General features: G+C 38.4%; 2 protein-coding genes across 5 annotated transcripts in view; both read left to right on the top strand.

Annotated features, from left to right (window-relative positions):
• LOC137281884 (FERM, ARHGEF and pleckstrin domain-containing protein 2-like) overlaps nucleotides 1–15,458 on the top strand; it is a 130,553-nt gene that overhangs the window by 84,992 nt on the left and 30,103 nt on the right. For all 4 annotated transcript variants that reach the window (XM_067813574.1, XM_067813573.1, XM_067813571.1 and 1 more), the window contains one exon: nucleotides 5,861–6,186. In XM_067813574.1, the coding sequence (XP_067669675.1) occupies nucleotides 5,861–6,186 (326 nt within the window). The remainder of the gene's footprint in view (nucleotides 1–5,860; nucleotides 6,187–15,458) is intronic.
• LOC137282102 (uro-adherence factor A-like) overlaps nucleotides 6,243–15,458 on the top strand; it is a 390,886-nt gene continuing 381,670 nt past the window's right edge. Inside the window, exon 1 of the mRNA XM_067813833.1 lies at nucleotides 6,243–12,585. Within this exon, the coding sequence (XP_067669934.1) occupies nucleotides 6,243–8,915 (2,673 nt within the window). The 3' untranslated portion in view covers nucleotides 8,916–12,585. The remainder of the gene's footprint in view (nucleotides 12,586–15,458) is intronic.

Genomic DNA, 15,458 nt, shown 5'->3' with positions numbered 1-15,458 from the left:
TAACCAGACATATCAGTTTTAGTGCTTAGTCACATCTCCCATTTTTTTACCCAGACATGTCATAGCGCTAAGTTAGTCATATCTGCCATTCTTTAACCAACGTATGGGCTGTAGCGCTAAGTCTTCTTTGTGTAACGTTGATTCAGTTATTGTGAAGTGAAGACTAACCTGACAGGTTACTGGACCTTTTCAAATCTATCCAACCTGCTGCATGTGTCTGGGTATTTACAGTCAGACCGCGTTAATCCGAACACTTCTGTTTTTTATCAAAAACGTTCGGATAGTGAAACATACAGACTACTGAAACGAACTTTGACATGGCAATACAAAAACATACGAACGTATACAAGTTGGTTGAATGTGCGATGTGGTGATTGGGGGCAAGAAATCAACTTTCACGTTGGTCAGTTTGACACTGGCATACTTGTGACTGGCAGCATTGTTACGAAGTAAGATCATGTGTCAACCACGTGATTGCATCCGTCTGTCAAATGATCATAGCCAATCACAAAACATGTCCAGTGTCCGAAATTGTGCTCTTGCCGATAGACTGTCCGAATTCTTGACCAAAATTTATTTATTATTTTTCACATCTTTTACGCCTAGGGGCGGGACTTACCATTATGACTGACAAGCGTCAGGGTGATGTCATTTTGACACGATCAGTGTTTTATGCAGGAAGTAAGCATGACAGGTATTACTCCAACTAACCAAAAGTGAGACCTATTAATTGATCAAAATCACAAACTAACGACATCTTCAGCTCGCAAGTGTCACTTAACAATTACCACTGAATGGGGCTCATGGTGTGAAGGGATTATCCCAACCTTTTTGATGTACCGCCGGATTAATGAAGCAAAACTATGTGTAATTAGCTAATCTGTTACCGCTGATTAACGTTCGGATACGGAGAGTGAAGCACCGGATTACTGAATCAACAGGTAATGAGTTTACATAGTAAACAAGATTGGTTACAGCTAGCGATTGTTCAGATATCGCGGGAATCGGATTGTCGGGGTCCAGACTAACGCGGCCTGACTGTATACAGGGTGCTAATTCTCTGGTCAAACTATTGTCAATAACTGAGTCCAATTTTTAACTTTTTAATTCTTGATGTTGTACTTTGGTCTTAAGATCTGTTGAAAGGAATAAATTTTTTTTCAAGCAATAATACATTAGACATCTGCTTTGTTTTATTTTTGCCATCCCATGGATTACAGGAAGTAAGTAGAGTTATCTCCCTTGGCTGCTTTTTGCATGACACGCTGAGAACTATTCTCTTGATACAGGGGCATTGTGGTATCTTGTCCATGTAAGACATCACAGGTCTAAATTGTTACACATAGCTGTCTGGTAAATAAGTTCGGAATTACTCGGAATTTTTTTCTGCAAATGTGGTTTTATTGCTTAAACTACTGGCCAAAAATGATCTAGCCATTCAAACCCAAGCCTGGCTGAAAATGCCCCTGTGTAGAGAGGATGACCAGTGAAGGACATTGTGCTATGTACATGTTTGACTGGATATGTAGCATGATAAGAGGGATTTGTTAGAATCAGCTGCAGAACCAGTTATACTTGAGCATTGTAACTCACCTACAATGTGTAGGTAAATACAACCAGTCGCTCCTGGTTAGTAAGTAGCTTCATGTACTGCATTGTATATTAATCGCGTATGCCAGATTATCTGTAGCCATGAAATATCAGATGTCCTTTAGCATTTTTTACACGTATATTTGGACACTGTTACGTCCAAAGCACTTTGTACCAAGAGTGTCACCACACTAAAAATGTCGCATTGGACACCTGTCAGTGTAAATGTCATGTTTGCATCTCTGTTGAACATGTTGTCAGTTGTCATATGCACAGTATGGTAGTGTGTTGTCTTTTGTCGTACACACAGTGTGGGCATTGTTGTTTATTGTCACATGCACAATATGGTCATCTACGTGAGAATATCCTATTAGATTATGGTTCAGAAAACGTTCACACCACCCCCAGTGTTAACTATGTCATTTGTCACACCCCTGATTATCAATATGCCACTTATCACTCCCCTGATATCACACCACTGATTTTCAATATGCCAGTTATCACACCGCTGAGTATCAGTATGCCACTTATCACACCCCTGATGTTCAATATGCCAGTTATCACACCCCTGATTATCAACATGCCAGTTATCACACACTTGATGTTCATTATGATAGTTATCACACCCCTGATTGTCAATATGCCAGTTGTCAGCCTGGGGCCCGTTTCACAAAACGCTCGTAGCCTAAGATCTCGTAAGTTTTCTCGTAGCCATTGTACCTCCTATACTGTAACACAGGAGCTATGGATGCTACGAGAAAAGTTACGAGATCTTAGGCTTACGAGAGTTTCGTGAAACGGGCCCCAGGGCAGTAAAACACCCATTATTTAACCATTCAGTAAATATGCCTGCTGCTTAGTATGCCAATTATTGCATCCCTGCTTAGCTGAGCCATTGCCATAAATCCAACAGTTATGGTTGTAGCCTTGATAGACACAGGCAACAATGAAGTCTCCATTATAGACTTGATGGTACAGGCTTGTTATTCTGTAACATGCATGTTTGTTTGCGATCTGACATCTTGCTTTTCAGTAGTGCTGTAAGAAGTTGTAAGATGTGCATCAATCACAATGCAGTTACTGCCCCGTACCAGAGAGTCATACTTGAATACCAGCTAAATTGATTTTTTCTCAACCATATGATACCAATAAAATGATTAATAGCCTGATCCCTCTGTCACGTTGCTGAAACTGATATCAGTATGTTTCCTATCATTAGCTTCAATATATAGATGGGTTTTTTTATTCTGGAGTGGTTTATGTATGTCATAAAGCTGTTGAAAACTAGGTAACAACTGGGTAGACAATGGTTTCCTGAATAATCTATGATCCCAGTATGTGTTGTGCGGTTGCCTCCTTAGGCTCATCAGGAACCTCTGATTGGGAGTTCCAAACCCAGTTTTGGCATGATTATTTGTAGATTTGTCGGCATTTGTAAGACCTGTGTCAGTTCAGGATTTTCTACATGGACCTGACATGCCCTGATGTAACTTGAATGCTGTTGAAACTGGCCGCAGGTAGCCTAGTGGTTAAGCATTTGCTCATCAAGTCAAAGGTCCTGGTTCAATTCCCCCCCACCCGCCACCCCCACCCACATGGGTTCAATGTCTTAAATCCATTTCTGGTGTCCACTGTCATGATATTGCTGGAATATTGCTAAAAACTCAATATGCCAGTGATCACTCACACTATCACACACTCACACATATCGGCAGTAAAACACAGCATACTATGTTACTAGTTGTATGAGGTGACTTCCTGAATCGTATAGTAAAGTTTGCACCTCAGTTCATTGTATGTCACATTTGTCACTTTTTATGTCACATGTGTCACATCGTGTGTCACATCGTATGTCACCTCATGAAAGTGACCTTGATGATCGTGAATTCGGTTCTTTATCTTTGGTGTACAATAAGTGCAGATCTAAGATGACTTTGTTGAACAAGAACCAGATGTTGTACAGCTTCGCTAAGTTAGACTATGGCTCGCTGCATAATCCAGCAATGAACACCATAACTCCAATACATTAAGGACGAGGTGGTATCCTAGCATTCGTTCGTCATGTCAAAGACCCAGGTTTGATTCACACATGGGTGCTATATGTGAAGTCCATTTCTGGTCTCCCCTGCCGTGATGTTGCTTGCATATTGCTAAAAGCAACATAAAACCATACTCACTCAAATACATTTCTATAGCAACTGAGAAATGTTTTGTTTCGTTGGTGTTTTGGAAGTTGACGAATAATGAGAAAGGTAACCTTGTGGATGACAACTTCTTTATCATATTATGATGGGACATTTTGGTATATATTCTTACAGCTATCCCTAAGACCACTTGACAACTGTGTGAGAATCTGTAATGAAATGCCCCATCTTGTATAATGGAGAAGTGTTACTTTTTGTAACATTTGTCAGAAGCTCGCGACAGCTGGAGGTACAAGGGGATGTCAATAAGTTTTGAGCATTGAGCATTTTTCATACCCAGGTGTCACAGCCTATGGTACGACATTGAACCTTGGGCTGTAGCTGATGTGATGTATAAGTTTGGGTATCCTACTCTCAGAAGTTATTGAACAGCTCACATTGACAGAAAGAGACCCCCCTCACAGCAGTGACAATGAATAAAATTGAGTATAGAGCAGTAATTAAGTTTTTAGTTCTTGAAGGAAACTCAGTGAAGAACATTGAAGAAAGGCTTTCAGCAGTTTATGGGAAGTCTTCCCCTTCATCTGCTACCATGAAACGATGGGTCAATGAATTTAAGCATGGTAGAGAGAGTCTTGAAGATGACCTCCATCCAGGTCGCCCAACAAGAAGCACTAGTCAGGAAAACATTGACAGAGTGCACAGACTTGTGCTGGAAAACGTCGAATCACACTCCACGAGACCACAGGCATTTCACACAGATCCATCGAGACAGTTCTTCATGAACATCTCGTCATGTCTAAGGTGTGCGCAGGATGGGTGCCAAGAATGCTTAAAGATGAAATGAAGCAAACAAGGGTCACCATAAGCAACTCCATGCTAACCAGATACAACAAGAATCCAGAAGATTTTCACTTTAGGCTAGTAACCTGTGATGAAACCTGGATCCACCACTATGATCCTGAGAGCAAACAAGAATCCATGGAATGGAAACATGTCACTTCTCCCAGGACCAAAAAGTTCCAAGCCTCCAGATCAGTGCAGAAGGTAAGGGTGACAGTCTTCTGGGATAGCAAAGGCGTCATCCACATAGATTACTTACCAAAAGGAAGAACAATGAATGGGGAATATTACGCTAACTTGTTGAGGCAAGTGCAACAGTCAGTCAAGGAGAAGTGCCAGGGCAAGATCAGACGTGGTATTCTTCTACATCAAGACAATGATCCAGTACACACATCTCGCGTTGCAGCCGCTGCTGTCCAGGAATGCGGGTATGAAATCCCCCCCTACTCTCCAGACCTGGCACCAAGTGATTACCATCTGTTCCCAAATCTCAAGAAACACTTGCATGGTCGTAGATTTCAAGATGATAATGAGCTTATTGCTGCTACTGAGACTTGATTTGAGGACCAAAATGGCGCCTTCTACAGAGATGGCATCGGTGCCTGGCAGAAAAGATGGAACAAGTGTCTTGACTCACAATGGGACTATGTTGAAAAATAAATGTGGTTCATACCAATATTTTGTGTTTTTCTATGCAAGGCTCAAAACTTATTGACATCCCCTCGTAGCATCTTGTCCATACATTATCAATAGTATTATGCAAAAAAGACTATATGAGATTAATGAATTTGATTAAAAGATATGGCTGTGCATGGAAATTGAGGTACTTATTTTGAGAGGCTTTTAAATGACTTTAAGTCATCCATGCATATGTTCATACCAACAGCAATATTAACTGAATATCATACACAATACCCAGCTATTCTTGAGGCCTGGTGCACACATTGCATCATAATTAGTAAGAAAAAGAAGAAATCTGTGTTCATCCAGAAATCTGTGCAGTATCAATTTTTCGCTAGTTAATGCGATTTAATACTGACTAAACTCATAATGATTGGGTAGTTAGGGGATGATGGGTAGACAGTGCAGGAGTGGTACTGAGGAGCAGCTCCGTTTACGGAGTGTTACTCTGTATTTGATTAATTTTAAGGAACGTCGTGTAATATGTATGCCATATATGAATTCTTTTTGACCAAAATATCAAAAATTCTTAGGGGCAAGGGATTAGTTGAAGATTTTGTCATGTTATGTAGCAAGCTTAATCCAGTTGTCTATGTTTGCAGGTCGGCAAGTGGTCGGATCTCAAGCCGGAGTACCAGCGTGACACCAAAGATTACCTTGAAGGCTAATACCCACAATTCCTCGGACCTCCACAACAGCACAGCTTCCAGTGGCTCCCACACCCTCGACATCACACAAGACAACCATGTCAGCCCTATGAGTCGTGTTGAGACTGCTGAGGTCCACAGCGACAGTTCCATGTCAGGGAGTCGCTCTCTGGGCTCCCCAAAACTGGAACACATCCCTGTCGGGGAGGCAACAGCAGCAGCAGCAGCAATGATGCGGAAGGAGGACAGTGTTGATTCCAGGACAGAAGCAGATGATAGAGGTGCAGATTCAGATCTCGATAAGTTGAAACAAAATATAATTATTAATAATATTGCCATGCAAAATGAACCATCAGCCAATCAAAATGCAAATGACAATGATGATAACACATCCCAGGATTCGTATCACCTTGAGGGGGAGGAGAGGGTGGGGAAGGGGAGAGAACCAGGGGGTAAATCTGTAACATTTTCTCCCGAAGATAGTCCCAAGCTGAAGAGTGATAATGACACAAGTGTAATAAACGATGTATCTGCTTCAGAGAAATCTACTAACCATATAGACAGACTTCCTGACAGTCAGGCAGCTGATAGGCCAGATTTAGCTAAACTAAATTCTACTAACCTGTATCCTAAGGTGAATGGGGAGATCCCACCAAGTGCATGTATAACTGCTAGTGTGTATGGTAGAGAGGTAGAGTCCCCTCAGAGTGAAGGGAGGAAGGATGTTTTTGGTGAAAATATCGTAAGTGCATCACTGAAACCAGATGTGGACAGTTTCACTGACAAGAGGAAGTATTCTGCTGATACTGATCTCATTGTGGATATTCCATATACCTTGCATCGACGGTTAAAGGGGGAGACTGAGAACAAGGAGGAGACTGCTTTCTACAAAGCTCCAGAAGGAGCCTCAACGAAAGAGTCACGTCCAAGGGACAAAAGTCCAGGTCGTCCACCAACCGATTCCGAACCACTTAAGGCTGTGGATATTCCACTGTCACCTCCTCTCAAACACCCTGGTACTTTAGGAAAATCCTCATCACTGGAAAGGTCCCCGTCAACTTTACGGAGACTTGAGCTTGTCAGTTGTCACAAACTTCCCTCTAGGACCAGCTATTCCTCAGTGGATGACACCACAAGTCCTTCATTTGAAAAGGAGATCCTCAAACAGCTTGAGGACAAAATGCAAGATGATGAAACCGTGCCAACAAGTGATGAGCAATGCAAAACTGACAATGTTGATGAAGGGGCACCTGTTCCATTGCCAAAGGCAGTCCCTGAAACCAGTGTAGCTGAAACTGTTAATGACAAAACCAGTGTAGCTGAGACTGTAAATGGCAAAAACAGTGTACCTGAATCTGAAAATGTCGAAAGCAGTGTACCTGAGACTGTAAATGGCAAAACCAATGCATCTGAAGCTGTAAATGGAAATCACAGTGTTGAAAAGTGTGAGATGACAAGTATAGTGTCATCTAATCCTGCCAGTGATAGGTCAGTTTCAGCATCAGGTCCTTATGTGTCTGTTGAGGTGCGGAAACCACAGACAAAGGGAGGACCACCAGTTAAACCTGCTAAACCACCCAGAGAGAAGCGCCCAGAAGCAGCACTTGACCCCAAGAGAGCATCGTCGTCATCCACATCATCCGAGTCTTCAGCTATATCTTCCACAAAAGAACCTGCTCACATAGCAATAGACTCCAAGATCTCAGTCCCAGCCAGCCAAAACCTTGACAGTAAGTCACCATTGCCAGCTCCTCCAAGTCCTATTCTCAAAGATGCATCACCCACATCTTCAGAGGACTCTTCTAATATCAACACATTTGGGGTGCCAAGGACTGCTGCTTTTGGAACAGAGGGTCCTTGCATGACCGAAAATCCTCAACAGTTTGTGTTAGATGGAGAAAAAGATCCCTGGTTTGCTGTGAAGCCTGAATCAAAATCCACGCACATGATAGCTCCAAATCCACAGGAAGAACAGAAGGAGAGCTTGAAGGTGGACAGTTCTGGGAATCCATTAATCTTTGACCTACCATCTCCTGCAGCAGCTTTTATATATAGCGATGAGGACAGTCCACCTTCAAAGAAGGAAGACAATTCGGCAGCCTTGACCTTTTCAACGTTTAGACCAGAACCTGGAAGTGATGGTCAGCTAGATCCATCATATATTCGTGAGAAGAAGGAACCAATTGACTCAATGAAGCGGAGGTCATTGAACCGTGTTGAGGAGGAGGAAGAGATGACAAGTGAAGCAATCACTGCCGTAACAACAGAACCGAAACCAGAACCAAAGCGTGTCAGTTTCCATGAAGATGTTGACATTGGTCAGAGTTTCCATAGTGATGTGAGTATGATGGTGATGAGGAGCCCTGTGGATGATCGTGATGACTCAAGTTTTGGAGGAAGTTGTGGGGAAGGAATGGACTCTGGGGATATTTTAGATACACTAGAGAACATATGTGGCCACGGCTCAGAGAGTGACATGACGTACAGCGGAAGCTCTGGAAGTGAGAGTGACACAGAGTCTGATATGGATGACACCATGGCAAAGGAAATCTATGCGCAGTATGCAGCTACCAAGTGCCTCGCGGAGTCAGGCAAGGATATGACGATAGACTCGGGGGTCGGTGAATTAAGTGAAGGGACGACACACACCAGAGAAGTCTCGCCTCTAGAATCCTTGGAGCGTCTCGATGCCATGGATAGTAGTTTTGTTGGGGATAAGGATGATGATTTTAAGTTTCCTCCCCCTCCTCCAGAGCTTCAGGAACCAAGTGATAATTCATCATCATCTCCCGAAATTGAAATGCATCCACATCACCAAAAACGCTTTAGCATTGACCCGCTAGCCAATCTTGAACATCCTGACATCGCCGACATTGAATACACGACAAGTGAGAGTGAGAGTGATTTTGAGGACAAACCTCCTGTGAAGAAGCCACCCCCTCCTCCTGTTGCTGCCAAGCCAAAGCCAGAGTTCATTAAGGAGAAATTCGGAAATGAGAGTCAGACCTGAAGTCAGCTCTAATTAATTGTACATTATCTTTTTATGACAAGTTGATGATTTATTTCTGTGAAAAAAAATCAATATTTTGAAAACTTCATCCCACGTTTTGAATACAAAGTGTCATGCTTTCTTTATTAGAAAGGGAGATAACTCATGCAACATCATTGAAGGATTATATTTATGAAATTTCCTCATGTTTGAAATAATATCACAATGTAAAAAAGTAATTCTGCTGTCCAGTATGTACCTTGTCAACTTCTATCTTTTGATACTAACCGTCTGATTTATTCTTGTAACCAACATTACCCATTGGATTGTTTCATTATTCTTTTCTATGTTCTAATCAAGGGAATTAGTTTGACATGTTTCAGTCATTTAACTATTTTAACAGACATGATGAAGAAGTTGTGCTGGTAGCATCTGGGTAAAAAGTTGATAGGGTTAAAAGATCATTTGTTAAGTTAAAGCAATGAATTTTTACAGTTATGACTCTACCATTTATGTTTTCAAATATTATTATGCAAACAACCGTGAAAAAAGATTTTGGTAGCTGAGTTGCTATTATTGGGTATATATGATATATAGCCCTCATTGATATTTATTATTGACATCCAGATGGATTCACCATACTTAACCTGTTTGTCACCCCTATCCAATGATTCCTTGAACAATATACAAACTAGTGTGATGGAAGTATGAAAGTAATGCATTAAGTGGTTCTGTTTGAACCTTTAGAACATCATACTGCAGGAATGTCTAAATTAGTAGTGTAAACACACTGGAAGTGCTTCCATATAGCTTTCCGTTACGTTTTACCAAAGTTATGGAACATTCAATATTGAACTGTTTGCAACTCTACATTGAGTAATTGAATAAACCACACCTCAGAAATGAAAGAAATATTTGATGAGTATAATGAAAGAATCTTCCAGCAGTTCACCAAGTGATCTGAGCACCATTACATAATTCAGTGTTAAGATATCGTAAATCCTATGCTTTATCATTGGCTTAAATTTGAGTTACAACAGATAGGATAGTGTTTATGTGATCATGACCTTGTTACTTTAACATTGACTTACGACGGAATAGTGTTTAACTGATCATGATCTTGTTTCTTTAACATTGACCTATGGCAGACAAAATAGTGTTTAACTAATCATGATCTTGTTTCTTTAACATTGACTTACGACAGACAGAATAGTGTTTAACTAATCATGACCTTGTTTCTTTAACATTGACTTACGACAGACAGAATAGTGTTTAACTGATCATGACCTTGTTTCTTTAACGTTGACTTACGACAGACAGAATAGTGTTTAACTGATCATGACCTTGTTTCTTTAACATTGACTTACGACAGAATAGTGTTTAACTGATCATGACCTTGTTTCCTTAACATTGACTTACGACAGAATAGTGTTTATTGATCATGACCTTGTTTCTTTAACATTGACTTACGACAGAATAGTGTTTATGTGATCATGACCTTGTTTCTTAAACTTTGACCTATGGCAGAAATGATTTTGGGTGATCATGATCTTTTTACTTTAACATTGACTTTCAAGAGCGTTCGTTATGGCTAGTAATGTCATATGATTGTGATGTCAAGGAAACTGATGACATCACAGTGGTCTGCAAAGCATGGAGATGCACAATTTAGCACCCAAGCAGTATCATGTGGAAGTGACTTAGGGATGATAAAGATGTTAGCTATAGTGATCCATTATTATATTATACAGGAAACAGCAGCTTAATGCTTGAAATAACTCTGGGTAACATAGATTTATAATACTTACACAGGCATAGAGCTTTATATCTTGCATATGTCAGTATTATCATCTAAGTATTGCAGCGATGTTGCTACATAATACTTACTGCCAAATATTTACTTGTATACCTACAGCCAAATACCTATATACATACTAACAACCAACAGTTAAAAAATGGGACGAAAACTCAACACTTGGCTCTACTGCCTGAATGCTCTTTTTGAATCCTTTTTGAATTCAACATCCTACACTGATATTTGGCAAGTTTCTTGATGAAGGTATAATAGTTGATAACAAGCCTTACAAGTACCAGTGGCACCCTGTTTATCCAGAATCTGCCTCAGTATAACTGACTATACAAATACAGCTGTAATGTCACAGTTTTATTTTGTCTGGATAAGTGAGGTTAATTGAGCTATTTTGTAACGTAAAATATTCAGGTTTTATATACATTTTAAAGAGGACAGGTTTTTTATCTGATACCATGTCCGAAAGGGATTTTGTTACGTTACTTCTTGAATGGGAACCACATACTTCAGAAGGATTTTTACAAAACAGTCATTAAGATGGTTTAGGAACCAGTCAGTAACTTGACATTAAACAGAGGCTGCTGGGTCAGTGCTTGACTGTCCAAATGAGCTTGGGTTCAAATCCGGTTTGCCAAAGTCTTTTGGTTTGTAGGTGCCAGTCCCTGTGTATGGCTTTCACAAGTGGTATACATATGTGACCTGCTGCCGAAGGGTCTTTAAATTTAGATACCCTGATCCAGCTGGAATAGTTCAAATCAGTGATGGGTAGGTGATGTGGCCTTGTGGTTAAAGCGCTTACTTATCATACTGAAGGCCTAGGTTCGATTCCCTACATAAGTACAATTTATGAAGCCTGTTTCTGGTGTCCTCCACCGTGATTTTGCTGGAATATTGCTAAAGTGGCATTAAACAAAACTCACTGAAATCAGAGGTGAACCCACTCACTCACTCACCCATGCTATACATCAGGGATGTGATTACTCCCACTTCTCGTGTTTTCATAAACCAGAACTGCTACTTTTAATAATCATTACTTAATCAAATAAAGCTCCATTTTCTTGTTTTTCATAACTTAATTGTAATTCAAGTCATTCAAATTATAAACTTTCATAATGACTGCCATTCATATAGGATGTAAAAACACATAGATTTGTGCAAAAATATATGTATATTTTGAATAACTATGAGTGATATATTACAAACCACAGTTTAATGGGAAAATGTGAAGTTACCACATGCGTTTATCGTATTTGTTGGCGTAAAGCTTTTCATTTTGTTGTGTTTTATTTTTTTTTTTGTATATTTTAATCTGGCATTATTTGTAATGAAGCATGGCTGCTAGTGTTTCTTTCTGTTGTTTACTCTAAAATTTTATTTCAATGGCAAAGTAGAGATTCGTTATTTTGTTTTATGGTGTATTGTATAAATAATTATTTTATTTAGCTGTGATACTGTAGAAATTGCCATGACAGAAGATACTTTTGTGTTGCATATCTAGTTAGTCACGTGACCCACATTAAGAATTTTTTTTTTTTTTTTTGTCAAATTTCTTATTTTGGATGATTTTAGAAATTTGGGGAATTGGGTATGTTATTATTTATTCATTTTCAAAATTTTAGATGAAAGTGAGGTCATGGTCCCAAATATATACAGAATTGTATAGATACTATGTTCCTGGCAACTTTGAACATTTCAGTCATGATAGTTTTATGTATATTAATTCAGTTTATTTTGAAATCTCTGAAAGGACCCCTGTGTGCTGTCATTTTGTGACTATTCCCTTGTGGTCATATTTTTATTGTTTTGTAACTTTTGAATCCTGTGGGTAGAATTGGTCGAATATTGTCTTTCAATTAACATGGATGGCGTCCATATTTATAAGTAGTTGTAATCCAAATAGTGTTCATTACTTTCTGGAACATCAGGTAGAACTTTCAGTGTTCAGAGTTGTTAGTGAGAATTGTTGTTGTTATATTATGTTATGAGAGTTACCTGCCCTTGTTTTAGGATAAGGCGCCATTTGATTGGATGTTCATGGGACAGGAAACATTTGATTGGTCAAGAGAAGATTTTACTTCCCACTAGCGTGAGGATTTGTTTGATTTGCTTGAATTATATTTGTTTGCAGACAATATAACTTTCTCTCCTCTCCTAAATCTTTCTCAGCTACAGGCATTGTTGATTAGCAGGAGTAGGAAAATAGTATTCATATATAACTAGTTATTATGAGTGTAGTTTTTCTTTTCTGAAGAGTCTTTTGAAGTATTTCAATAAGATGTGTTTAGATTTTGCCATGGTAAATGAGGATGAGGTTATTATCAGTCGAAATATATTTATGTTGTTTGATTGTATACGAGTGATATGATTAGACAGCTTCAAGGTTACTGAGGTTTCTGTATGATTAGTTCTGTCTAGATTAGGTGCTTGGTTCTCTGGACAGCTGTCTTATGCTTGTGCAATATCTACAGCCTATACCAGCATTTGTGTTGCTTTTTGAGCTTAATGAGAATGTCAACAAAGTGATCACTTGAATGACTTCTATTCATCTGTAGTGCAAAGTTTGATTCTGATGTTAATTAATTTATTCAGCTATTCATTTTTTAATGACATATTGCTTTCATATACAACAATAAATTCCAGTTTGAAAATCAGTTAATATACTGAAGAAATTTGCCCTTTGCAAGTAGAATCGATAAATTTTGCTATGCAGGAATATAAAGTAATAATTACATAAAGAGCAATAACATGTATTATTTAAGTGTATAATTCATAATCATCATGAGTACCACACCAGGGAATTGTCCCTGTGTCTTGAGGCAGGCAGTGAGAGTGTTTTAAGGGTTATGGCCCTTGGCTGTCCCACTAACCACTGATTTGGGTTTAGGTCACAGATTTGCCCTGATAAGGATCTTGTTCTGTTTTCACCATACTTGTTTGTGTGGTTTACCAAGCAGAGGATGTCAGTGACCTGCTTCCCCATATCGATCTGCCATGCCGTGATGTAACACAACTACAGGCCCTCATGGCACTAAACTCAAGTTACTTACTCACTTAAGTTATTCGTCTAGCAAGAGTGTGGTATATTATCAATGTATCCTTACTGCCATATTTAACATATACACATAGAAACTGGAATCTTTTCCTTGCTCACAGATGAGTCTTAATCCTTGCGTGTCTGAAAGACATTTGGTTTTTAACTTCTTAAAGAACTTAGAGCAGATATGTGCAACATACTTAAACAGATTACAAAATAGTATGCACACTTTTGGAGACATAGTTGTGTTATTACAAAATATCTTATATTTTAAGCATCCATTACTTTTTTTAAACAGAGTTTATTCATTTTTACAAATTTCTCCTTTCCATGTGCTAATATGTTTGTAGTCGGTGTACAGTTATTTTTTTAGTTTATCATTCCATAAGTAGCCCTGAGGTAAATATTATTCAGACCAAACATGCTACTTATTGCTGACCAGGTGAGCTATGTATGCAGGGGAGATAATTACAAATGGTTGATTGTTAGTGTGACTATTATTTTGAGTTATTTAAACGCAACGTTGTCATTGAGCTTTAGATAATGTATGAAACTACATCGTGTATGTGACTGTGTTATGGTCAAGATGAGTATGTTATTTACTGTCCACAGAAGAATTATTTTGTGGTAATTTTCGAAAATTTTAATTTTTAAGCAAATATCAAATACCTTGCCACTAATCTCATACAAAATCAATACTTGGTAAAATCAAGTCAAAATATTTTTCTTTGAGATTAAATATGCTTGCGATAAGAGCTGTCTTTTGTGTAGTTTTTAAAGAAATATTACCTTTAATTGTATTTGTATTTTAGCATGTAATGATGGTCTCACTGAAAAGGTCATACCATGCCAGCTACAATAATGTATTATCATAATCATTGGGAAAAGTGTGTTTAAAGGATGTATTTCTGAAGAAATACCAAAAGAAAATATATAGGAAGAAGTGATGCTTCTTGTTTTAAGACTTCAGTTAAATCTACACATTTTATTGAACTTTGTTATCATAAACAAGAAGAATGTCAGTGACAAAACTAATTTTACTGAAAATGCAATCCTCCTATTTAATGTAAATTTGGCAAATATCTCTTTACTGTTAAGAGATTTGGCAAACATCTTTTAGTCAAGGTAGATAACTCAGGTATGATAACAACCAAATCACCACTAAATAACATGACTATCAGAATAAATTCTGAATTCTATGAGAGAAAGATAAATATATATAAATTCATTCAGATCAGTAGTTGAACAGTTAGTGTATTAGTATGACCAATGAAAGAATACACAATACTTTAAAAACGTATGTGGTTGTCATGGTTACTGGTGGTGGTACTCTGATAATGCGTGTCATATCCTTAGTGCTTGCATATTGTTTTCTGGATTGGATGAATCAGATGCTATGTTCACAAAATGTAGATCGTATGTTTAACAGCTAATCCAAAGTACCACTTACTGTATCATTTTGTTCTTCTGCAGACAGTAAATATCATAATGTTGTTTGTTATATCTTATTTTCTATTCATAGTTTAAAAAACTATTTGTTAAGACTTGAAAATTGCAATAATATGGATATGTACAGAGATCCCCATTGTCATTCGCATTTTGATTTCAGAAGTTTATTTTTTAGGAGTTTTAGGCACAAACATTGAAAAAAAAATATTTTGAAAATCAAAGCAATACTTGAAGAATCTGTATCCTTGATTACAGCAACAATACAAAGTGT

The sequence above is a fragment of the Haliotis asinina genome, chromosome 4, assembly GCF_037392515.1.
Source record: "Haliotis asinina isolate JCU_RB_2024 chromosome 4, JCU_Hal_asi_v2, whole genome shotgun sequence".
Lineage (NCBI taxonomy): Eukaryota > Metazoa > Mollusca > Gastropoda > Lepetellida > Haliotidae > Haliotis > Haliotis asinina.
This window is presented reverse-complemented; position numbering and strand designations above follow the sequence as displayed.